A 26760-nucleotide genomic window follows, 5' to 3' on the forward strand; every position below is an offset into this window, starting at 1 on the left:
AGAAGAAGAGGTTTACGTGACAAAACTAGCAAGTACAGTGTAGAGCAGGGGTACTCAACTCTTACCCTATGAGGTCCGGAGCCTGCTGGTTTTCTGTTCTACCTTCCTGATAATTAATTGCACACACCTGGTGTCCCAGGTCTAAATCCCTAATTACAGGCGATCAATGAAAAAATGCGGTGGAACTGGCTTTGGGGTCCAGCGTTGAGTTTGAGGGTGTAGAGAATCATTGTAAACCGCTGGGAAATATATGTTCCATAACTCCCCCCCCCCCCCCCCACAATTTTTTTTTCAGCTGTTTGAAGCTGGTGTACAAAACCTAAAGTAAAAGACACAAAAATGAAACTTAAGAACGGGAAGCATAGAAATAGCACATAGAATAGATATACCGCTTCTTAGACTTGCTTTCAATGAGAATGACAGATATATAACACATGTATAAGATAATTTGGTAGGGTTACCCTAAAAGGTATATATTGCAGATTTAAAGGTACGATTTTGACCATATATGGTTAATTACGGGAGTTTTGAAACGCAAATAGCCAAGGCTGTGGATGAGCACTGAGGCTGCAAACAATTGGTATTCATCAATCAGTGGGGACTGGTGGGAGGAGCTATAGGAGAATGGGCTCATTGTAATGTCTACAATGGAATGTGTTTGAGTGCATAAATATAATTGTAAAAACTGGAAACTATGATAACATTTAAAATGGAAACACCCTCAAAGCCAGCCTTGTGGCACCCACAAGAATCTGCTTTATTTATTCCTGTTTAGAAATGGCTGTGTCAGAGTGAAAAACTGTGGATAACTTTGTTATGAAATTGATTTAGAATTTCAGTTCATGGTGTCAATCACAGCTAATTCACAAGAAATGAAAGGCAAACACATAGGTAAATAGATATCTTGCAAACTTTATTTAATGTTGCATTTAATTTAATCTTCTCTTTTCCGCCCCCAAAGAAAACACATGAAAAAATTGCTATAGTATACTATGGTGTAAATACTATAGTATTCACTGTAGTGTTTTTGCGGACTCAAATCTATAGTGAATACTGTAGTATTTACTGTAATATACTGTAGTATTTTCAGTATACTGTAGTATTTATTCTTGTGTATTCGTTTCATTATCTTTCATTTAGAAGCTTAAACTTTCTCCTTGAGTGAATCTGCTGGATACATATTAAAATAGCAAATTTTCCACAACCTGTAGGTAGGTAGGTAGGTAGGACTGGGGTCTTAACAGATAGTTCAGATCCTCTGCTCTTTTCTATAATATGTAGGGAACACAATATATGGTCTATACTTGTTATGTACATTTCTCACTTATCAGTGGCACAAATTGGGATAGGGGGAGGCGAATGGGCAGGTAATATGGAAATTAAATACTGTAGTATTTACTATATTTAAATAAGTGTGGTGATTTTGCAGACTGCAGTGTTTTTGTGGACATTACTGTAGTATTTCCTAGAGTACTTTTTTTGCGAATAATGCTGTAGTATTTACGATATTCTACAGTATACTACAACATTCTATAGTAAGTACTACACGTGTTAGAGGGATACTACAGTGTGTAGTATAGAATTCTTCAGTATACTCCAGTTTACTACAGAATTCTATAGTAAGTAATGTAGTATTCTATAGTAAACTGTAATATTTTTTCATGTGGAAATTTTATGATTTACAAATTTTAAGGTGCATTTCACATTTGTTTTGGATAATCAATGCATATTTCAGCAGGATATGACATTTCTGTCAGATAAAGGTGGTCAATTTCTTGCAATCCTTTTTTACGCAGAGTCTAACTCTCTGGGGAATTTTTCACAGTTAATGCAGTTCTTTTTATTCAGATTTTGAGTAATAAAATATACACCTGCCTTACAACTTACTCTGAATGTACTATTGCTGGGCAATCATCAGTTTGTACTATATATTCAAAGTTTATGACGAAAGACACATAATGATACCAAAGTGAGTCAATTTAACATTTATAGAGACAACAATTAAGATAAACAGTAAAAATAAAACCTGTTGTGACTTGCAAACTCAGATTGGACTGGATGGATTGTTTATTTTACAAAGAGAAGAAAAGTACACATAGTTTGAATATCTGACATGCTCTTTGACGTCAACAAATGTTGTGGATGCAGTTTAATACTTTAAGCAGTCAATTTCTTGTGTGGAGAGACAGAAACTAATGAGAGCATTAGACAAGGGGTGGTAGACAGTGGCCCATGAGCATTCTTATGTACATGACGTTTGTGTACTTTACAGAACAGCACTTTGTAGAAGATGGGATTTTAGATGGCCTCCTTTTCATTAAATTGATGCATACTCTCAAGAGAAAGCTGTTGGGATTTGACATTAGTTTAACCAAGGAGATAGTGTAGTATTTACCTACTCTATATCGGCCATGAAGGGGAGCTTAACACTGTGGTCTATACATTTCTCTGATGTATTTTATAGTTGTTTTAGCACAGGACATGTCTCTCAACAAAACTGTGAGTCAAACTTGAACAAAACACTAATTTGGTTCGTCAAGTCTCAGAAACCTCATATTAGACAGGCAGTTTATTTACAAAGTGATAAAAAAACATATAGCTATAGACATGGTTGGTGGAATTATAGTAGCAAAATTGGAAATAAAAATATTCACTTAAGGTAAATGTGAAATTTGGACAATGTTCAGTCAACTGTGGGTCATAATGTATTTTTCATGTATAGTGTATATTTCAAAATCTTTGCCAACTCATTATCGGTGCATTCAACCTTCAGATTTCTCATGTAAAACTTAAAAAGCAATTAAACTTAATGTATCCCTATCCCCCCATAATGTAACCAGTCCTGGGCTTATGAAATATACAATGTACAAACTCTAAAGAAAGGCCATCTGTGTTGAAGCTCTACAAAAATAACACCATGTTGAACCACCACCTTTGCAGCTCTGGTAGAAGTCCTCTGGAAAGACGGATATTTACAAAAGCCCACAAAAAGGAGGGAATGAAGAGGAAGAAGAGTGAGGAATAGGAGCTGAAGTCATCGCAGAAAAGTTGAGAGGTCCCCAAAAGCAACGGTTGAATTCCTCTCGCTGTAAGGTCTCTAAATGGTTACCTCATAATCTCTTTTTTCCTGTAAAGACCAGACAAACACACTCATCAAAGGTTCTTACTGGCCAAATGGTTTACTCTGGGTCATAATACTTCAGTTCATCAGCCACTGCCACCCCATACTTTACTTTCATTATCAACTGTGAGATGTTATGTAAAGGTATTTTCTTTCCCAATATGAAGTTAATAGTAACTATTTGAGAGAGAAAGAGAAAAAGAGAGAGTGATGAAGTTAGTGAGGGTCAGGGAGCTCAGTGTGAGGAACCCATTAACCCCACAAAGTGCTGACTGAAGTGTTGACACCAGTTTGGTACAGTGGTGCAGTGACAGGTGATACAGTGGGTGAGGTGGATATGAGGTGTGCTCTTTAAGATGGACAGTCGTCCTCAGAAGAAGGCCTCACCTCATTGTTCTTTTGCAGGCAGCCAAGGAGGGACAGACAGACAGACAATTAATAATCACAGAACACCTGTCGGGCTGATGGGAGGAAGAGGTGAAAAACGAGGAGAATGAGGAGATTATGGCCCAGTCAAAACGGAGACCAGATTATGGAAGTAACGAATGAGAGAAGCACAGCATCTGCTCACGTCACACAGCCGTCTGAATACCTGCTTAACTAATAGGACATTCCTGCAACACAATATTTTGAATCAAGGGAGATGGTTTTTTAGAGCATGAGTGTTACATTTGTAACAGAGTTGAAGAATAGTTTAACAAAACACATTGACATACGGTACCAGTCAAAAGTGTGGACACACCTACTCATTCAAGGGTTTTTCTTTATTTTTACTATTTTCTACATTATAGAATAATAGTGAAGACATCATAACTATGAAATAACACATGGAATGATATAGTAACCAAAAAAGTGTGAAACAAATCAAAATATATTTTATATTTGAGATTCTTCAAAGTAGCCACCCTTTGCCTTAATGACAGCTTTGCACACTCTTGGCATTCTCTTAACCAGCTTCATGAGGTAGTCACCTGGAATGCATTTCAATTAACAGGTGTGCCTTGTTAAAAGTCAATTAATGCGTTTGAGCCAGTCAGTTGTGTTGTGACAAGGTAGGGGTGGTATACAGAAGATAGCCCTATTTGGTAAAATACTAAGTTCATATTATTGCAAGAACAGCTCAAATAAGCAAAGAGAAACAAAAGTCCATCATTACTTTACTTTAAGACATAAAGGTCATTCAATAGAACTTTGAAAGTTTCTTCAAATGCAGTCGCAAAAACAATCAAGCACTATGATGAAACTGGTTCTCCTGAGGACCGCCACAGGAAAGGTAGACCCAGAGTTACCTCTGCAGTCTCTTCTCAACATAAACTCTTCAGAAGACACTATGTGAATCAGGACTTCATGGTTGAATTGCTGTAAAGAAACCACTACTAAAGGACACCAATAATAAGAAGAGACTTGCTTGGGCCAAGAAATACAAGCAATGGACATTAGACACAATGAACATTGGCAATGGACATTAGCACACTTGATGATTGAGTCGGAGGTGTGCATGGCCACGCAGTCATGGGTGAACCGGGAGTACAGGAGGGGGCTGAGCACGCACCCTGTGGGGCCCCAGTGTTGAGGATCAGTGAAGTGGAGGTGTTTCCTACCTTCACCACCTGGGGGCGGCCCATCAGGAACTCCAGGACCCAGTTGTACAGGGCGGGGTTCAGACCCAGGGTCCCGAGCTTGATGATGAGCTTGGAGGGTACTATGGTGTTGAAGGCAAGGCTGTAGTCAATGAACAGCATTCTTACATAGGTATTCTTGTCCAGATGGGATAGGGCAGTGCGATGGCGATTGCATCGGTCTGTGGGTCTACTGGGGCGGTAAGCAAATTGAAGTGGGTCTAGGGTGACAGGTAAGGTGGAGGTGATATGATCTTTGAATAGTCTCTCAAAGCACTTCATGATGACAGAAGTGAGTGCTACGGAGCGATAGTCATTTAGTTGGAGACTTATATTTCCCTCACTAACTTTAAACATCAGCTAACCAATCGCTGCAGCTGTACATAGCCCATCTGTAAATAGCCCATACAATCTACCTACCTCATCCCCATATTGTTTTTATTTACTTTTATGCTCTTTTGCACACCAGTATTTCTACTTGCACATCATCTGTACATCTCACTCCAGTGTTAATTTGCTAAATTGTAATTACTTCGCTACTATGGCCTATTTATTGCCTTACCTCCTCATGCCATTTGCACACACTGTATATAGACTTTCTTTTTTTTCTTTCTATTGTGTTATTGACTGTACGCTTGTTTATTCCATGTGTAACTCTGTTTGTGTCACTTTGCTTTATCTTGGCCAGGTCGCAGTTGTAAATGAGAACTTGTTCTCAACTAGCCTACCTGGTTAAATAAAGGTGAAATACATGAAGAAAAAAAATGTGTTTAGTTACCTTTGTTTTCTTGTACAGGAACAATGGTGGCCATCTTGAAGCATATGGGGACAGTAGACTGGGATAGGGAGAGATTGAATATGTCCGTAAACACACCAGCCAGCTGGTCTGCACATGCTCAGAGGACGCGGCTAGGGATGCGGTCTGGGCCGGCAACTTTGCGACGATTAATATGCTTAAATGTCTTACTCACGTCGGCCACAGAGAAGGAGAGCCCACAGTCCTTGGTAGCGGGCCACGTCGGTGGCACTGTGTTATCCTCAGCACTTAACCAGCATGGCTACCACAGCATTCTGCAGCGATACACAATCCCATCTGGTTTGCGCTTAGTGGGACTATCATTTGTTTTTCCACAGTCCAATGACCCAACACACCTCCAGGCTGTGTAAGGGCTATTTGACCAAGAAGCAGAGTGATGGAGTGCTGCATCAGATGACCTGGACTCCACAATCACTTGACCTCAACCCAATTGGGATGAGTTGGACTGCAGAGTGAAGGAATTGCACCCAACAAGTGCTCAGCATATGTGGGAACTCTTTCAAGACTGTTGGAAAAGCATTCCAGGTGAAGCTGGTTGAGAGAATGTCAAGTGTGCAAGTCTTTCATCATGGCAAAGGGTGGCTACTTTGAAGAATCTCAAATAAAACATATCTTGATTTGTTTAACACTTTTTTTGGTTACATGATTCCATATGTGTTATTTCCTAGTTTTGATGTCTTCACTATTTTTCTACAATGTAGAAAATAGTAAAAAAATAAAGAAAAACCCTTGAATGAGTAGGTGTGTCCAAACTTTTGACTGGTACTGTACATGGTGGAATCATGTTTATCGTACATTGTGCCTTTGACATTTCACAACAAATCCAACACTCACATTAAATAAAACACATATTTGTACACTAAATTATGCAGATATGAAGGACTCACAGACAAAGGAATCTGTAAACCAAATACAATAATTGAGACTCAATGTCAAATCTAAGTGCTCTGATAATGTTCTAAAGTGCAGCAAATAAAACTAATGTAAATACTAAGTGTAAATATAAATACTCTCTATTGCACAGATTTTTTTGTTATAGCCCATGTGATTTAATAACCATAATTCATAAAAGGGTTCATATGTGTATACATTTCAAAAGCAATTCAAACTACACTGAACAAAAATATAAATGCAACATGTAAAGTGTTGGTCCCATGTTTCATGAGCTGAAATAAGATCCCAGAAATGTTCCATATGCACAAAAAGCAGATTTCTCTAAAATGTGCACAAAAAGCAGATTTCTCTAAAATGTGAACGGGTGAATCCCGGTTTCAACTGTAGCGGACAGGTGGCGTTAAGTGGGCGAGTGGTTTTCTGATGTCAACTTTGTGAACAGATTGCCCCATGGGGGCGGTGGGGTTATGGTATGGGCAGGCATAAGCTACAGACAACGAGCACAATTGCATTTTATTGATGGCAATTTGAATGCACAGAAATACCGTGACTAGATCCTGAGGCCCATTGTCGTGCCATTCATCCACCGCCATCACCTCATGTTTTAGCATGAAAATGCATGGCCCCATGTCGCAAGGATCTGTACACAATTCCTGGAAGCTGAAAATCTCCCAGTTCTTCAATGGCCTGCATAACAGACATGTCACCCATTTAGCATGTTTGGGATGCTCTGGATCAACATGTACAACAGCATGTTTCAGTTCCCGGCAATATCCAGCAGCTTCGCACAGCCATTGAAAAGGGGTGGGACAACATTCCACCGGCCATAATCAACAGCCTGGTCAGCTCTATGAGAATGAGATGTGTCGCGCTGCATGAGGCAAATGGTGGTCACAGCAGATACTGACTGGTTTTCTGATCCACGCGTCTACTTTATTTTTAAAAGGTATCTGTGACCAACAGATGCATATCTCTATTCCCAGTCACGGGAAACCAATAATTTAGGGCTTAATGAATTTATTTAAATTGACTGATTTCCTTATATGAACTGTAACTAAGTAAAGTCTTTGAAATTGTTGCATGTTGCGTTTATATTTTTGTTCAGTGTAATTAATGGATGAGACTCAATGACTGCACAACTCAATCACATGTGAATGACATGATAATGACACAATGATGGATGAGCTTTAAAGTGTCTTTGAAGCTGACACTGATATTAAGTATTACAAAAATATATTTTTCACCTCCTTCATACAATACTACATTCATCATCTCTCCAGGAACGTAGTTGTCATGCTCAAATTTCAAATGTAAACACATCTGTGCACTACATGTTCCCTATCCACTGATGGAGTGCTTGTGCGGTCATTTTTATCTACTGAAAATAGATGTGATACTCATACAAAAACACATTGAGTTTTAAAGCTAAGTAGACTGTAGTGCTTTAAAAATTTAAAGCTAAGTAGACTGTAGAGCTTCCAAACTTCAAAGCTAAGTAATAGACCTCTCGAGCCAGAATTGGTTGGCAATAGTCCTTGTCTGCATTCATCACAAGACCACAAATTGAGAGGCTCAGCTCAGAGCTCTGGGAGCTGGGGTGGGAGATGGTGCTCTCTGCTGGTAAGATATGAGATGACAGTCAGGCAGATGGCAATGAGATGGATCAGGACTGGACAATGGTATTCTTGGAGTCCACGTCTCGGAGATTCATGTGCATGACATCCGTACTTACTCCTGTATCATAGATTGGGTTGTTGAAGGCTGACTCCTCTGTCATGTTGTCATACGGCGGCAGGGATGATGTTGGCATTCTGATGGTCTTCCCCTGAAGTCTAAGAGGGACAGAGACACACAAGCACACTTGAACAGAGTCTCAACTGCTCTGAAGCATATAACTGAATTAGCAATTGATGAGTGTTATGTAGTTACTTCCCAATCTCTCATTCTCATACTCACTTTGCAAAGTAGAGGTAAATCCCCAGGATGACTACCAATACAACCGCAGCAGGAATCAGAACGGCGATGGCAATGTTGGTTCCCTCCATACCGTACTCAGGACTAGCAACTGAAAATAAACATGAAACATGCATAACTAGAAATTACCTGAAACAAGTACAGCATAAGTATACTATATATACAAAAGTATGTGGATACGGCTATTTCAGCCACACCCATTGCTGACAGGCATATAACATCGAGCACAGCAGTAGAATGGCCATACTGATGAGTTCAGCGACTTTCAACATGGCACCGTCATAGGATGCCTCCATTCCAACAAGTCAGTTTGTCAAATATCTGGCCTGCTAGAGATGCCCTGGTCAACTGCAAGTGCTGTTCTTGTGAAGTGGAAATGTCTAGGAGCAACAGCGGCTCAGCCGCAAAGTGGTAGGCCACACAAGCTCACAAAACGGGACTGCTGAGTGCTGAAGTACGTAGCGCATAAAAATCGCATGTCCTCGGTTGCAACACTCACTACCGAGTTCCAAACTGCCTCTAGAAGCAACGTCAGCACAATAACTGTTCATTGGGAGCTTCATAAAATGGGCTTCCATGGCTGAGCAGCCGCACACAAGCCTAAGATCACCATGCGCAATGCCAAGCATCGTCTGGAGTGGTGTAAAGCTTGCCACCATTGGACTCTGGAGCAGTGGAAATGTGTTCTCTGGAGTGATGAGAAACACAGAGCCCTGACCTCAACCCCATCGATCACCTTCGGGATGAATTGGAACGCCGACTGCGAGCCAGGCCTAATCGCCTAACATCGGTGTCCGACCTCACTAATGCTCTTGTGGCTGAATGGAAGCAAGTCCCCGCAGTAATGTTCCAACCTCTAGTGAAAAGCCTTCCCAGAAGAGTGGAGGCTGTTATAGCGGCAATGGGGGAGGGGGGGGGAAACTCCATATGAATGCCAATGATTTGGAATGAAAAGTTCGACGAGCAGGTGTCCACATACTTTTGTTAATGTAGTGCACATCTCCTCTATGGCATCATAATACTTCACACTGTGCTTACAACTAGCTGATATACTGTACTTACCATCCAACTTTCGCTCATTCAAATACTGCAAAGAGGATGCTGGATAAAAAGAAAAGCAATTTGAGTACCCAGATCATTTTACACATCATGGAACTGGGCATCATAAGTTATTAGAAGTTGATACATGTGTGCAGACAGTGTACCTCTACAGGCGGGTGGTATGCCGCTCCACTGTGACGGGTGTCCAGGGACACAGCGGATGGTGGGCTCCCCCTGCAGCTCATAGCCGGTACGGCAGGAGAAGCTCAGTGTCTCCCCTGCCTGGTAGAAGGCTTTCTCTAAACTCTGCACGCTGGTGGAGGGGGCACCAGGGTTCCTGCAGGGCTCGTACTTCTCAGCTGCCAGGACACACACAGACAGACACACATCATGGCTGTCACTATGGTTGTCTCTATATTTCTTAGACAGCAGAGTACCCTTATTACATGTATAATTTCTAACATCAGTACAGTAAAGACTGCCACCACTTTCTTACACAAGGCAGCTACAGGTCTGCCAAATTAAAGGAAACACCTCAGTAAATGAGAAATATATAGTATGTTGAAAGCAGGTGCTACCACACAGGTGTGATTTCTGAGTTAATTAATCCCTAAGAGTATATTGACACACCCATGTGTCAATCTAATCAACATAATACAAAAATACCCATAGAAATCTGTCATTTTAAACTAGAGATCTGTTTTTTTGCCTGGGCTGCGTCTCAATCCACCCTTCCGCATCTGCAGTGGAAAGTGGCAGAGCTAGAGCGGTGTTTGTCACACCAGGAGACATCCTGAAAATCGGTCTTCTCACAAAAACATATGTTTTGCCTACTAACTAATATGACCACTCTATGGAAAGATGAGACTCTCATGAACACGAAGATGTTCCCCGTTTTGCTCTACGACCCACCACACGTGTCACAGGACTTGTCTGAAGGTAACCCATACAAATCAATGTATGTGGAGGTAGTTTTGTGAAAACTCATTTAAGGGGTTAAATATGTGTAAATTATATATATATATATATATAATATATATATATAATATATATGAACACTTATGGGAGATTCTGGAGTGGCGCCTGAGACAGTGTTTTCCACCATCGTCAACAAAAAACACCAAATCATGGAATTTCCCACGGAAGAATGGTGTCACATCCCTCCAATAGAGTTCCAGACACTTGTAGAAACTATTCCAAAGGCACATTGAAGCAGGTCTCGAGGCTAGAGGTGGCCCAACGCCAACAGAGACTTTCAATCTCCATCATTTAAATGTTATGCTTGTTGTTTTTCTTTTTATGCGCTTTGAGCTTTTTGAAATGCACTATACAAGTTCAAACATTTATTCATTATTATTATATCTGTAACCTAAGTATGCCTAGTAGGTGTCATGCCCTGATCTGTTTCACCTGTCTTTGTGCACCCCCCTCCATGTGTCGCCCATCTTCCCCATTATCCCCTGTGTATTTATATCTGTGTTCTCTGTTTGTTTGTTGGCAATTTGTTTTTGTTCGTAGAACCTATCAGCGGTTTTCCCCTTGCTCCTGTCTTGTCTAAGTTCCTGTTTGTAGTTTTTCCCTGCTTTGACCCTTCTACCTGTCCTGACCCTGAGCCTGCCTGCCGTCCTGTACCTTTACCCCACTACTCTGGATTACCGACCTCTGCCTGACCTGACCCTGACCCTGAGCCTGCCATCCTGTACCTTTACTCCACTACTCTGGATTACCGACCACTGCCTGACCTGACCCTGAGCCTGCCTGCCGTCCTGTACCTTTGCCCCACTACTCTGGATTACTGACCTCTGCCTGACCTGACCCTGAGCCTGCCTGCCTGCCGTCCTGTACCTTTGCCCCACTACTCTGGATTACCGACCTCTGCCTGACCTGACCCTGAGCCTGCCTGCAGTCCTGTACCTTTACCCCTGTTGTTGTAATAAACATTGCTACTTTGACACAGTCTGCACCTGGGTCTTACATTAAACGTGATAGTAGGTTAGGTCTACTGTCTAGCCTAGGCTTACTATGTTATGCTTGTAAATTCTTTGAGACGTTTATTTAAGAGGACCACAATGGCCATTTTCTAACTTTTTTTGTAATTCTTAATGATTTTAAATGCATAATCCACGTGTGCTTGTATTGTGTTGTAAATGATCAAATAAATCTAAACGCCCTATTAAGACACTTTATGTTGGTGTTTCCTTCATTTTGGCAGTTAGCTGTACCTCGCTTTGTTTTGTGCTATGCAAAAGTAATGATGTTTGACACTGATAGATGCAGCTATGAAAAGGCTCTATCACCACAGAAATAGAATGAGTAGAACATGCTTGGAAGCTCTAACCCTGGCAGTTTGACTGGTAAACTCATGGGTAGACTCGCAATGGCTGCCTGGTATTGTGATGCGATCATTTCCATGGTAATGTGGAATGTTCTATCAACTGATGCTGGATTACCATGGTAATGCATAATGTTAGTTCAAATTATGCTAACTGATGCCGCTCATGCAATGGAATCAATTTTTTGTAATGTCAGTTGAGTTGACTCAACAAATTACAGCACAAATTTAACGATACACTTACTGGCACAGAGTTCTCTGAGATATCTAAAGTAATACTGCAGACTTTTAGAAAAACAGTGCTGAATGTTAGAGAAGAGGACGACTATCCTGCTTGAATAAAATAAAAAACACTGTGTGTTTGTGTGTGCGTGCGTGCATGTGTGTGTATTTGACCAGATATAGTTTCCCGACTTACGGTTACACTTGGGCAGCCTCTCGCTCCACTTGGGGTTGGCTGAGTCTCTGTTGTAGCAGGTAAGCAGTGTGCTTCCAGACAGGGAGTAGCCCTTATTGCACACATACTGCACCGTCGATCCCACCATGAAGCGGGATCCCGTCACCATCCTCCGGCTGTGCTCCACATTCCCCGGGTCAGGACAAGTCATCACTGATTACACAGACACAACCAGGCAGAAAACACAGGCAAATGGATAATCACTCCAATACATAACCACTACAGTACAATACATTCACAATCATCATTATCAGTTACACCACAGGTGATCAACAGTGGTTCCCTCAATAAAGCGCCAGTCTCATACAATAACCCAGTAGATGACACAGAGCTTTCTAATTAAATATCAGACATCTATCTTCTTGGTCATTAAAAATGAACATGGCTGGATATTGAAGCCTAAGGGACAACCCGACATAAAAAAATTATTACAGTTTACTATAGAATACTAGGGTACTTACTATAGAATTCTGTAGTAAACTGTAGTATACTATGTAATACCATACTTCACACTGTAGATCATGTGTAATAATTTTGTAGTATACTGTAGAATATTATAGTAAATCCCCCCAAAAACAAATACTGTAAATACTATAGAAATGTCTGCAAAATCACTACAGTCCACACAAACACTACACTTATTTAAATATAGTAAATACTGCAGTATTTCATTTCCATATACCCTGCCCATTCCCCTCATCCCTATTTTTTCCCACCTGAGTGAGAAAGCTATATGCCAAGTATAGACCATATATTGTGTTGCCTACAGGTTATTTCTACAGTAGGTTTCCTGAATGTCACGATCGTGTGGCGGATTAACGGACCAAAATGCAGCAGTTGGAAAATATGCCATCTTCTTTTATTTTAACACGAAGATGAATACGACACAAAAACACTTTAACAAAACAACAAAACGACCGTGAAGCTACAAACGTTGTGCACAAACATACAGGCTACTAACGTTCTTACATAGACAATTACTCACAACCAATGAGAGCCTATGGCTACCCTAAATAAGGCTCCCAATCAGAGACAACCGAAATCAGCTGTCTCTAATTGGGAACTCATTCAGGTAACCATAGACTCTCCTAGACAACTAAACATACATAGACAACGCTAGACATCTACACTCAACACAAACCCATCTACTACACCCCATAACCCCTTTACCATATAAACACCCAAAACTAACAAAACATAAACATTCCCCATGTCACACCCTGACCTAACTAAAATAATAAAGAAAACAAAGAATACTAAGGCCAGGGCGTGACACTGAAGGAGAACATCCCACACTATGTCAAGGATAAAATAAAAACACTTTAGTAAATACTACAGTAATGTCACCAAAAACACTACAGTAAATACTACAGTATACAACAGTTCGCAAAAACTACAGTAGATACTACAGTATACTACAGTCAGCAAAACCACTACAGTAAATACTATGGTATATACACTACAAAAGTATGTGTGCATTTGCTTGTCAAATATGTCATTCCAAAATCATTGGCATAAATATGGAGTTGGTCCACCCTTTGCTACTATAACAGCCTCCACTCTTCTGGGAAGGCTTTCCACTAGATGTTGGAACATTGCTGGGTGGACTTGCTTCCATTCAGCCACAAGATCATTAGTGAGGTCGGGCACTGATGTTTCGGGCGATTAGGCCTGGCTTGCAGTCGGCGTTCCAATTCATCCCAAAGGTGCTCCATGGAGTTGTGCCTTCCCGATCTTGAAAAAACATTTCTGTATGGACCTCGCTTTGTGCACGGGGCCATTGTCATGCCGAAACAGTTAAGGGTCTTCCCCAAACTGTTGCCACAAAGTTGTAAACACAGAATTGTCTAGAATGTCATTGTGTATGCTGTAGCGTTAAGTTTTCCCTTCACTGGAACTAAGGGGCTTAGCCCCGAACCAGAGCATTATTCCTCCTTCACCAAACTTTACAGTTGGCACTATGCATTGGGGAAGGTAGCGTTCTCCTGGCATCCGCTAAACCCAGATTTGTACATCGGACTGCCAGATGGTTAAGTGTGATTCATCACTCCGGAGAATGTGTTTCCACTGCTCCAGAGTCCAATGGCGGTGATCTTTACACCACTCCAGCCGACTCTTGGCAATGCGCAAGGTGATCTGATGCTTGTGTGCGGCTGCTCAGCCATGGAAACCCATTTCATGAAGCTCCCAACGAACAGTTCTTGTGCTGATGTTGCTTCTAGAGGCAGTTTGGAAGTGAGTGTTGCAACTGAGGACAATTTTTACGCACTACCCGCTTCAGCACTCTGCGGTCTCATTCTGTGAGCTTGTGTGGCCTATCACTTCACGGCTGAGCTGTTGTTGCTGTAAGATGTTTACACTTCACAATAACAGCACTTACAGTTGACCGAGGCAGCTCTATTAGGGCAGAAATTAGACAAACTGACTTGTTGTAAAGGTGGCATCCAATGACGGTGTCATGTTGAAAATCATTAAGCTCTTCAGTTTGGCCATTCTACCGCAAATGTTTGTCTATGGAGATTGCATGGCTGTGTACTTGATTTTACACACCTGTCTGCAACGCGTGTGGTTGAAATAGCCGAATCCACTCATTTGAAGGGGTGTCCACATACTTTTGTATAAAGTGTCCTACTCTTTTTCTTGCTACAGTATTTATACCATAGTAAACTGTAAATACTACTTAAAAATACTACAATATTCACTCTGGATACATTCAATAGCGACATATAAAGTGTTGGTCCCATGTTTCATGAGCTGAAATAAAAGGTCCCAGACATTTTCCATATGCACAAAAAGCTTATTTCTCTACATTTTTGGGCACAAATTTGTTGACATCCCTGTTAGTGAGCATTTCTCCTTTCCCAAGATAATCAATCCACCTGACGACAGGTGTGGCATATCAATAAGCTGATTAAATAGCATGACCATTACACAGGTGTGTTGGGGAAAATAAAAGGCCACTAAAATGTGCAGTTTTGTCACGCAACACAATGCTACATATGTGTCGCCTGCCTGAGGCAAATAGTGGTCACACCAGATACTGACTGGTTTTCTGAGCCACGCCCCTACCTTTTTTAAAAGTTATCTGTGACCAACAGATGCATATGTATCTGTATTCCCAGTCATGTAAAACCCATAGATTAGGGCCTAATGCATTTATTTCAATTGACTTATTTCCTGGTATGAACTAAGTAAAATCTTTGAAATTGCGTCATATTTTTGTTCAGTGTAAAAGTTGTTTTTTTGTGCTCTCCTAGCTGTGCCAATGAGGAACTAGAGCAAGCACACTTATGGTTGTTTGTTTGGAACCCAACCCTGCATCCCCGCCCTCACACAATTACAGTTGTTGTTGTCGACGCAATTCAAAAACATCCCAGTATAAATGGCTGTCCAGGTCAGGTGGGCATCATTTGAAAGCCTGTTCTAATGCCAACATGACTAGCTAAGTTATTAAATATGATATTCCAGTGTTAGGCCTTAACAATGCAATTGAGTGAAACAGATCATAATTTTGATGCGCGTAGAAAGGAATCATGAGTGCCTTCAGGTGTGTGTGTGTAACAGTATAACTTTAAACCGTCCCCTCGCCCCGACACAGGCTCGAACCAGGGACCCTCTGCACACATCAACAACAGTCACCCACGAAGCGTCGTTACCCATCGCTCCACAAAAGCCGCGGCCCTTGCAGAGCAAGGGGCAACACTACATCTAGGTTTCAGAGCAAGTGACGTAACTGATTGAAACGCTACTAGCACGTACCCGCTAACTAGCTAGCCATTTCACATCCGTTACATGTGCAACAGCTAATTGTCTTCACAATAGACAAACATAGGCTAATTCTGTTTAGAACAGCCAAGCATACACCATTTGTCATCTTGTAACTGTATTTTTTATATTAATACTTTTTTTAAATGGTGATTTATAAGGGGGTGCAGCAGCAGCCTCAGCACCCCTACTTCCCGCGGCTATGTCAAGATGGTATTTATTATAATCCTCAATGTCTCATCTTTCAAAATACATATAATCCTCTTAATTTACAGCATTTCCCCCACTCAGACAACAAAACATTTGCAAAAGTTGCCCAATTAGCAGGAGGGATGAGGCAACTTCTTGTTGCTCGAGGTGCTCAAATTCAGAATGTCTGTCAGTCAAAATCCATACAGCGCTGTGAAGTGCAGAGCCAGAGAGCAGTTATGTCATGTATAGCAGTTACTGTGTTCCAATTTATTAGTGCTGAAATCTGCCATTTTCAACCCGTATACAGTTACGAGTGTAAAGGGCTACAGCTTATTCATCAAACTTTCCTCTTTTCTTTTTATCTCAGATGGTCCAGCACCATCCTCAGACAATCGCTTTCATTTTTGGTATAATTCTCATTTCTGGAAAAGGCTTTAAATAAAGGTTTAAATCCAGGTCAAGTGACATGATCAAACAAAAAAACACAGTGCCCTACCATTAGGCTTGTTGAGGTGTATGCAACATGTTCTCTCACCTGTAGGTGGCAGTTAAAACAGTTTGAGTTGTATGTTTCTCAGTAGACCCCTGAAGCAACAGATTTCAGACAGCAATTACGTTCACACTAGTGGTTTATGAATGCCATTAATTAAATAATGTTGTCACTTAAAACGTCTGGTTAAATTTGGCATGACTATTGCTTTGGTGTAGCAGTGGCTGTAAAACCAAGTGGTACTAAAAATGAGTATCCTGACATTGCATTTTCCTCTGGATTTGATAACACAGGTTATCATCTGTAGGAAGTGTTGATATCTAACCTTGAGATTATCCAGGCAATGAGGGAGCTATTTTATGCAAATATGGGCTTACATGTATTACTGCGTTTCTATACAATGACCGCAGGTAGGCTTCTTTAACACAGCAAACTGATACAACATGACAATGACATGTCAGCTGGTCCATGGACAAGTAACAAGTAACAGAGGGGTGAATGAGGGATTGAATGGGTGAAATAATTATACACATTAATTTCTGGAGTCTGAAGTATATTGAAGTCTGGCAACTTTATGGTTTTTAATTGTGTTGTTTTTTAAATTTATCACTACAATTTAATTGCTTTGAATGTTAAAGTTATTTTCAAATGTTAAAAGTATATTTTTTACGTACAGATGTGCCTTGTTGAAATAAATAAATTTTGTTCCTACTGTACATACAGTACCAGTCAAAAGTTTGGACACACCTACTCATTCAAGGGTTTTTCTTTATTTTTACTATTTTCTTCATTGTAGAATAATGCTGAAGACATTAACACTATTAAATAACACATATGGAATCATGTAGAAACCTAAAAGTGTTCAAAATATATTTTCTATTTGAGATTCTTCAAAGTAGCCACCCTTGATGACAGCTTTGCACACTCTTGGAATTCTCTCAACCACCGACGCGGCCAGCTACCAAGGACTGTTGGCTCTCCTTCTCCATGGGCTACGTGAGTAAGACATTTAAGTATGTTAACCCTCGCAAGGCTGCCTGCCCAGATGGAATCCCTAGCCGCATCCTCAGAGCATGTTCAGACAAGCTGAACTAAACTGAACTAAATGACTGAGTAGCACTCACTTCTGTCATCATGAAGTGCTCTGAGAGACTAGTCAAGAATCATATCACCTCTACTTTACCTGACACCCTAGACCCACTTCAATTTGCTTACCACCCCAAAAGATCCACATCGTACTGCACACTGCCCTTTCCCATCTGGACAAGAGGAATACCTATCTAAGAATGCTGTTCGTTGACTATAGCTCAGCATTCAACACCATATTACCCTTCAAGCTCATCATTAAGCTCTGGGCCCTGGGTCTGAACACCGCCCTGTGCAACTGGGTGCTGAAGTTCCTGACGGGCTGCCCCCAGGTGGTGAAGGTAGGAAACAACACCCTTCAACACAGGGTCCCCACAAGGGTGCGTGCTCAGCCTCCTCCTGTACTCCCTGTTCACCCATGCCTACAACTCAATCATCAAGTTTGCAGACGACACAACGGTAATAATCCTGATTACCAGAGACAGCCTACATTGAGGAGGTGAGGGCCCTGGGAGTGAGGGGCCAGGAAAATAACCTCTACTCAACGTCAAAGGAGCTGATTGCTGAGCTGATTGTAGGATTACATTTCAGGAATTGTGAAAAACTGAGTTTAAATGTATTTGGATAAGTTGTATGTAAACTTCCGACTTCAACTGTATGTACTTTTAAATGTAACTTCAACTGCAATGCAGGTCATTTGGTTGTGCTATAGATAAAGCACAGTGATAACACATAAAGTTGTTGTATAAATATAAAATATCTGACATTCTATTTCCATTTGAACTCTGTTCTGCTTTTAAATGGTTGACAGCATAGTGATAACACATTGGGATGGGTGAATAAATGTTGACATTTCATTGATCAACGTCTACCAAATATTACTAAAATGTCCATGTTGAAATGAAATGGTGGGCCCAGTGGGTTGTTATTTCCTAGCTTACCTTTCTCACAGCTAGGCACGTCTCCGCTCCACGTCAGGTCCCACTGGCACATGAGGATCTCAGAGCCCTGCACCTCGTAACCTGGGTAACACTGGTAGGTGACCACTGTCCCGTGGATCAAGTCTGGGTGGGAGGTGCTCTTCCAGCCATTGGTGATCTCTGGCAGCTCAGAGCATGTGTCGTTCCTGGGGACCTCTGTGGGTAGCGAGCCAGGCGGGGGCGGGATGGAGGGAGTTGGAGGTAGAGGGGGAAGGAGAGATATTAAGAGAAACAGAGATAGAATGAGCAGGGGATGTTGAGATGTTATCTTTGTCAAAAATGTCCCTCATCTGCACATGGGTTATCCATTAATCTGAAAAAGAAATTAACTTTAAATTGAAATTGATTGCTCTAATGATATAGACTAATCAAATCTACAAATAGGTTGATTTATACACAGCAAGTAAAGCCCAAATGCTATGACTGTACTGATGTGTGTGGTTGATAAAACAGATAAATGAGAATTGAGTCCAGCAGCAGAGCAGTGACAGGCACAGGGACTCCGGTGGTGCGTCCTGCATGTGAATTCGGTTCTGGCGTGTGAAGAGCATGCCATCAATCTGCAGTGATTGCACACTGCACTGTGTGCCAGCCAGAGGTAGGGCAGTGGGTGGTTTGGCACTACCCATTCTGCCCTTCTCTTCTTTCACTGAGGCACACAAGGCTGGGGGTGCAACACGCAGCAAATACAGCTGATGTAGACAAAGCACGTCACATAATTGTGTTTTTGTGTTTGATGTCCCATAATCCTATGCACCGGTGGCCGTTCAGAGGGAGAAGACAGCAGATAAAGCCCTGCTTTTCATCTTGTATCCTGCCGTTCTCTCTTCGCGGTATTACTTTCTATTTAGTAATAATCTACCTCTCTAACTGGTTGCTAACAGCAGCCTCTTTTTGGAGTCTCTCTTTTCAGCCAAGGAAACTTTATTATCATTTTGTTGCCTGTAATAGTAAAAGAAAAATAACTACAACACTGTATTCTGTGTACTGTATGGACAATTTTGCCATAGGAGAATAGAGGTTTTATTTTTTATCTTCCAATAATTCTTCCATTAATGTATTTCTCAGAAAACCGTGTGCAGGTACAACTAAACAGTATCTGAGTAATGTCTCACCAAAGAAGTGGACCACAAAGCCGTTGCCGTAGCCGTAGATGTTGGTAGCAGGGTCCGACTGGAACTGCATGGTGACATCAGCCATGGAGGTGTAGAGCTTGAAGCGAGACCTGGTGCCACTGTACTGACCCAAGATGTTAGCTGTTAGGTCATCACCGTCGTAAAAGGTCAACAGGTCATTCTTACCCACATTGAGCCTGCAAGGAAAGGGAGAAGCAGCAGTCAGTCAACACATCAGAAAAACTGAGGGTCTAATTTACATCTGCATATATAAGAAAAAAGAGTGACAGAGCAGAGGAATGCTTCATTTTCTCCAAAAAGTGACTCCTGAAAAATTATAGCAATTCATTTTTCATGTTTCTATCAAAATACGACTGCAGAGAACTGTCAGGGAGGGTGAGAGGCGTCTTGCAGGGAAATGTCAAAGCTTTGTGGGAAATCTAAATTCTGTTTACATTAGATGGATCTGATGTGAAATAAACACTAAATAATTCAGCAATAATTTGCCTCTGTTTGACTCCTCTCCACATAGCTCTCTCTCTTCCATGAATATGTACTGGAAGATGTATTTGCTGAAGTGAAAGTATAATGAGAACTCACAATTCCTCATTGCCATTCACTCAGGGGGAACTGCATAGTTTACCCCCATGGACAAATGAGATTGCTGAATAATGCCTATACTGGTTAACTGTTGAGTGGTATTGATAGATGGTAGGTAGAGGGAAATAGCCTCAAACTGGAGAGGTCCTAGAAAGGGTCACATGGTTGAGAGAATAAGATACATGAGTAACCTATTAATCATACTAAGAAAAATAAAACTGCATCATAAGAAGAAAATAAAGTAAACAATGGAAGAAGACCAAATGCTGAAGGAGGATGGACTCCATCTGAGCAGGTCATTGTATAGATAAATACTGTCATTATATCAATGTCAGGAATAGGCCCTGTTTTCCATCATCATTGCTACAACGTATCTCCATGATGACACACACATAAAACCTGTCACAGCTTGACTTGGGGGCTCAGCTGCCTCGGCCTAACTTCTGAATTCATTAACCTTTCCAGAGGACTTAGACTCATTGCCCTCTCTCTTTCTGGAGCAAGAGCAAAGCTTGACCTTTATTCAAAGAAGAAAGAGGAGAAAGAATGGAAAAATAAGCAGTGAAAAACTCTAGTCCCCCATAGATGATTTCAGCAGAGAAAGCTCCAGTGTTCAGTGTGCACCTTGGAGCAGGTGTCAGAATAGCTTTGCAGATGTCTGTGCGGCCCACGGAGGAGCCATGGTAATATTCACAGCCTATGAGTAGGAGATCACTTAAAGGACAAATCCACCCAAAACCACTCATTCCTATAATTTAAATAACACTAATATGTGAGAACATTATGTTTCATTTTGTCATTATAAGGTTGGTTGCAAAATTTGAATATCATTATGGAAATCTGTTGCAGTTCATGTCGACTACAAAACCCACAATGCAATCTCTCTGTACAGATGCCATAGCTGTAATTTGATCATCTTGTTGGCGGAATTTTCCTGCCCTGAAAGTAATGCAAACTTGTATAGTATTCAAGATTTAAAAAGGCTTTTAAAGTTCGTAATTTCGACTTTACATTTTCAGACTTGCCCTAACAAAAAATGTATCTACCCCTGTAATTTTTTTTTGTTTTGCTCTAGGATGCCAACAGGCATCACAATACTCATCTGAAGGTCCCCAGGTACCAGTTTAAAAAATGAATGGAAGTGTACAGTATATGGAGACAGTTCAGTGCAAAAAATAAGGGGTTAAATTCATGTCAAAAAAACAAAAACAAAAGATAATAATAATAATAATAATAAATGTTTCCTGATTATTCTTATATCTCTCAGGTATAGGACAGACACTTCGGAACAAACTTCCCTTTAAATTTTTTGGGGGGACTGTCTGTTGCTCCCCCCGGGTTAGATAGGGCTTAGATTGTTTCGTACCAAAAATAAGAGGTTAAATACATGTGCTTAGTCTCTTATGTGTTAAATGACACATTTCTTGAGCTAGGAATATGGAGAAAAAAAATATCATCAATGGCTCATTCGTGAGAAGACAACCTCCCACGTTACGACGTCGGCCAGCTTCGCGATCTAAAGCTGTTTTCCTATTCACTTCCAGTGTAGTGAGAGTGGCTTTATGACAATGCTATGTCATACCGGCCAAAGTTCTGCCTGCTTGAACGACAATAGCTCAGATACACATGTGAACATGAAATGAACCCGGGAATCGATAGAACATCGCTCAGAGATGCACAAAAAACAATATAACATACAAAATGGGGGAATCTTTCCTTTAAGAGCGATAAAGGAGGGTGGCTCCGTTCTCCAGACAGCCATGGGTAAGAGCAATCTTCTTGTACCTTTCAATCACCTGTCTCCTGCATCCACTACAATACCTGGATGCAGAATCAATGTGTGTATGCACATGTACGTCTGTCTGTGAGTGTCTCTGTGTTGATGGATTGTGGCAGACCATTTCAATACATTCCTTAAGCTCTTATTAAACGGGGCGATGCCCACAGGGCATCTTAGCAAGAAGGTAGGCCACCGTGTGCCTACCCAGTCTGCCTGCGGACAGATTTGGGCTTAACTAACTCGCCTTCAACTCCAGAATACAAATCAGGGATGGCAAAGACGGAGATCCAAACAAGGTGAAGCCTGACAAAGTACTCCCTCTAGTCTGCAGGACAGGCACAAAATCAAATTAGATCTCCATTTTACCACTTAAACCCTGGGTCGAGGCACTGCAACAGCAAACGCCTGTAGGATGGAGGGGAATGAGAGGTTATGGAATTGACAGGTTTGACATGGATCGGCTGCCTTATTAAGCCAGTGTTTAAGTCCACTGGTCCAAATGATCATGGGCAAACAACACCATGCACCAGCATGAAGACCAATAACGTTACACATGCACCTTGAAATAGTACTTTATGGTGTTATTTGCCTATGTATGTAAAAGGCATTGGACCAGAAGCTGACAGACCCTTTACTGCCCTGTCAGATACACAAGCAAAGGTAGATTCTTGAGGATGGACACCGACAGAGTGATGGGATGCGATGCTATGTCAAAAACAACAAATGAGCCTTGGGCAAATGTGGAGTAAGCCTGTGGGAAGCTCTGTTGCCGAGATTGAGATTGCTCTCAGGGATCCAGCTGCTGTAAAAGCAGTTTTCCTCTGCAGAAATAGAAGCATGCAAAACAGCTGGTCAGAATGAAGAGCATTGTGTAGTATCTTCATTTCCCTGTCTCCATGAGAGGAAAAAAGCTTGAGGCAGGCAGAAGCTGAGCAGAAAGTCATTACTAACACCTCAATCTCAGAGGTGTTGGACAGCTCAAATTTAACTTGGATTGGAATACTAGCATGCTGCCATGAAACATCCAGTGAATGTAGGCATTCTCTAGAAGTGTATCTGTGGACCCATGGAGCAGCTCTCTCGGTGGATGTGTCCAGTCATGAGAGACTGTGGAAGGCTGTGTGCTGCCCTGGTCCAGTGGCATGCTGGCTCTGGTGGGCTGGGCTGAGAGGGTGGGACACTTTCTAAGCAGAAAACCACCAAACACCCGTTCCATTGTTTGAATTCCTCTCCTAGATTTAATGTAAAAACAGTCATAGCTGACAGAGCCTCCCTGGCTGTTCCAGACACAGTGAACACCTCTGAGATGGTAAGTAAACACAGCTCTTCCCTCTCAACCCCGGCTTTATCTGGACTTTAGTTATTTTTAAACAATTAAATGGAATGAGGTTTTCCCGTTCGTTTAGCTTTCTGTTTTTAATTAGAAAGTTAAATATTGTTTTTTAAAGGCCAGGGCTTTGGTGCATGGGCCAGGGAGCGTATGAAAAATGACTTATTAATGACAATCCTGCCAAATCCCTGTGCCCCCGGGGGCATCACTCACACCATGCTGCCCTGCGTACAGGCACCCTGCCAGCTGGAGAGGAAGAGGAGAGGGAAGAGGGGAGGGGAGGAGACATTCCAAAGTACAGAGGACCACCATCAGTCTAGATCCATCTCTTTATGATGACTATAACCTATAGCACTGACAGTTGCAAAACAGATGCATGAGCTAGTTATCATAGTCAGTAATTCACATGCAATTCCCGGAGCCTCCACTAGAGGGTTTATTTAGACATAGTGACCAATACAGTGTAAAATATTTGGATGACATTTTACATTTTTAATGACTCTTTCTCCTCAAAATAATTGTAAATAATTATAGTAGTATGGAAATATTCTAAGATCCCTTTGTAGGTTTAAAATGACTTATATGTTATTAAATATTCAATAAAATACCTTCTCCAGAATGCATCAAACACTATAGAATGGAAGGGATCAATCTAGTCTCCTGACAAAAAATAAATACAAAATACTGTGTGACATGTTTGAGTTTTAATCTGGATATGTGGAATCGTATTGGTATTCTTTGCAGTAATACGTGGCAAATGCTTTAATTTTTTCTTTCCTTTAATTCAAATCCAATTCAAATTCTGCTTTCCGTGGTGTGTATCCAATTCAAATTCTGCTTTCAATTCATGGTTGAATTTAATTAAATTCTGAAATCCCGAATTGACCCTGGTAGCTAGCTGCAGTATGTATGGAGGTTGTTATTGGTGAAACGACACTTACATCTTCACCTGGCCTCTACCGTAGACAAGCCATCCTGTACCCGGCGGTGTGAGTCACAGGCATGTGTGCATGACTGCCACCTGTGCTGCTGCCCGCCTGTCCATGCCCCAAGTGTGCTGTTTTAATGAGCAGTGAGCCAGCCCTCCTAGTTTGGCCTAAATTAATTAATCAGTCCTCATTATGCACACTGTTCCTCAGTAATTGCAAGCACAGACACAGTGATGAATGATAATAGAGGAGAGAAAGGATTCTCATTAACAGGGAAAAGTGTGTGCCCACCCTTATAATGAACCCGGTCCCACCCATCAGAAGTCTTTCCCTTCCTGCTACTCACACATACACAGGTAGCTGCACTCACTTACACCTCTCTCTCTCTCTCTCTCGCTCTTTCTCGCTCTGGGACAGTGAGCACACTGGGGACTCCCCACCCGAGACAAGACCAGTGGACTCATTTCAGATAAATGGCCAACAGTGTGACGGTGGGGTATTGCAGGGTCAAGGAAGAAGTGTGTTTCTGCCATGTATGCATGCCTGACCAGGTTGGAGCTTAGCTGGAGTTGGGTAGAGCAGGATCAATTTAATGGAAGCTTATATGGCTAAGAATGATACCAAAATTCAAGGACCAGGGAACTTAGTCAGTCAGTGAACTCTCTAAAGATTTTCACAGCCTTATACAAACAAATTAGTGAATTTTCTTTAAGCTAAAATAAAATAAAAAATAAGATATTGTATTGTCACATATACCATATAGGTGCAGTGAAAAGGGTTGTTTTTACAGGGTCATCCATAAACAGTATCTTAGCTAGACTAATGTTTTCAGATGCAGCAGTTGCTATTATACTGATTGAGATGCTCTCGAGCAACATGACCCCTAACCAAAGTGTCTGAAATGTTATTTAAACCCCAAGCCCATCAAATAAACCCCACTTGGCTTTATTTCTCCTCTTACTAGCTCTGACTTAGCTGATATCTACTTTATTGAGGAACAATGTACTGACTATGGCTGTGATATGTGGTTGTCCCACTTATCTTAAGATGAATGCATTAACTGTAAGTGGCTCTGGATAAGAGCTCCTGCTAAATGACTAAAATGTAACATGTGTATGATTAGGGATGTGTGTGTCACTGGCACACTATCATTCCCTTCCATCTGTGGCTCTCATTTGATGTGCCTCACTTATAATAATCCATATGCCAGTGGACAAATCAGAGAGTTTGGGTCCTGTGAGGGGCTGTGAGGGGCTGTATGGGGGGTGGGGGTCGCCCCCATAGAATTAGGAATTAGAATACTAGAATGGACATGAACCTTCTTATGTTGAGATAAAGGTCAGCCATGTTGGTCAAGGAGTTGGTCAACCATGGTTTGCCAGTGCTGTGATAAGATAATGTCTAAAATAATTAATTTAATGAATGTATCTGCAGTGTATGTTTGTTAGGTAGCTAGCTAGACAGTTTTAAAGGAATGGTTCCATACATTTTTCAAATTAACTGCCAATATTCCAACATTTCCATTCAAACGATGCAGTCAATCCACAGCCATACACTGGCTGAAATCAGTAGATGATAGGACTTAGACAAGTTGTAAATGCAACAATTACTGATATTGTATCATATAACAGCACTCTCAGCTTTTTTTTTTACATTTACAATCTCTTTACATATATTTTATATGCTATTTATACAGAAAATGTGTATAAAACCCATATAAACTGTATTCATGATTATATGACAATATTTTAGGTTGACAATCATTTTATTACACCATTTCTGATATATCACATGCCTTTGTTTTATTCTCCTGTGTAAGTAAAATCAGGATTATGCCTCTACTGCCATTTATTCCAATTAGATGGTTTGCATTTCTCCCTGACCAATATGGCTGCCATTTTTACCCCATTCTGGAACTTGGAGGGTTTATGGCATCTCCCCTCTAGTAATTTAATAGGATCTTTGCACATTTTTCTCTCTGCCCCATGGCAATATGTGTAGAAACACAAGAAAATTGCTTTAAAACAGAAAACTGTTTTCTAAGTCTCATGGAAAAATGTGTAGAATAGCATGAGATTAGCTATAAAACTGCAATTTTTTCTCTTTGCCCCATGTGTAGAATTGTAGGAAGTTTCGGGTTGGGGGGGGGGGGGGGGGGGGGGGGGGGCTCTGCGGTGCACCACTGTGTGAGCTTCACTCTAAGACTGACCATGAGAGGAGGAGGCCAAGGTCCCTTCC

At 41.2% G+C, this 26760-nt stretch overlaps 1 protein-coding gene across 1 annotated transcript in view; it reads right to left on the bottom strand.

The window, feature by feature from the left end:
- Window positions 1-892: 892 nt before the first annotated feature.
- Window positions 893-26760, bottom strand: part of LOC129815392 (seizure protein 6 homolog) — a gene marked incomplete in the record, with an annotated part of 245557 nt that continues 219689 nt past the window's right edge. Inside the window, 8 exon segments of the mRNA XM_055869177.1 lie at window positions 893-3127; window positions 8184-8283; window positions 8408-8516; window positions 9488-9526; window positions 9631-9825; window positions 12217-12408; window positions 18730-18924; window positions 19884-20080. Of these exon segments, the coding sequence (XP_055725152.1) occupies window positions 3098-3127; window positions 8184-8283; window positions 8408-8516; window positions 9488-9526; window positions 9631-9825; window positions 12217-12408; window positions 18730-18924; window positions 19884-20080 (1057 nt within the window).

The sequence above is a fragment of the Salvelinus fontinalis genome, chromosome 2 (assembly GCF_029448725.1).
Source record: "Salvelinus fontinalis isolate EN_2023a chromosome 2, ASM2944872v1, whole genome shotgun sequence".
Classification (NCBI taxonomy): domain Eukaryota; kingdom Metazoa; phylum Chordata; class Actinopteri; order Salmoniformes; family Salmonidae; genus Salvelinus; species Salvelinus fontinalis.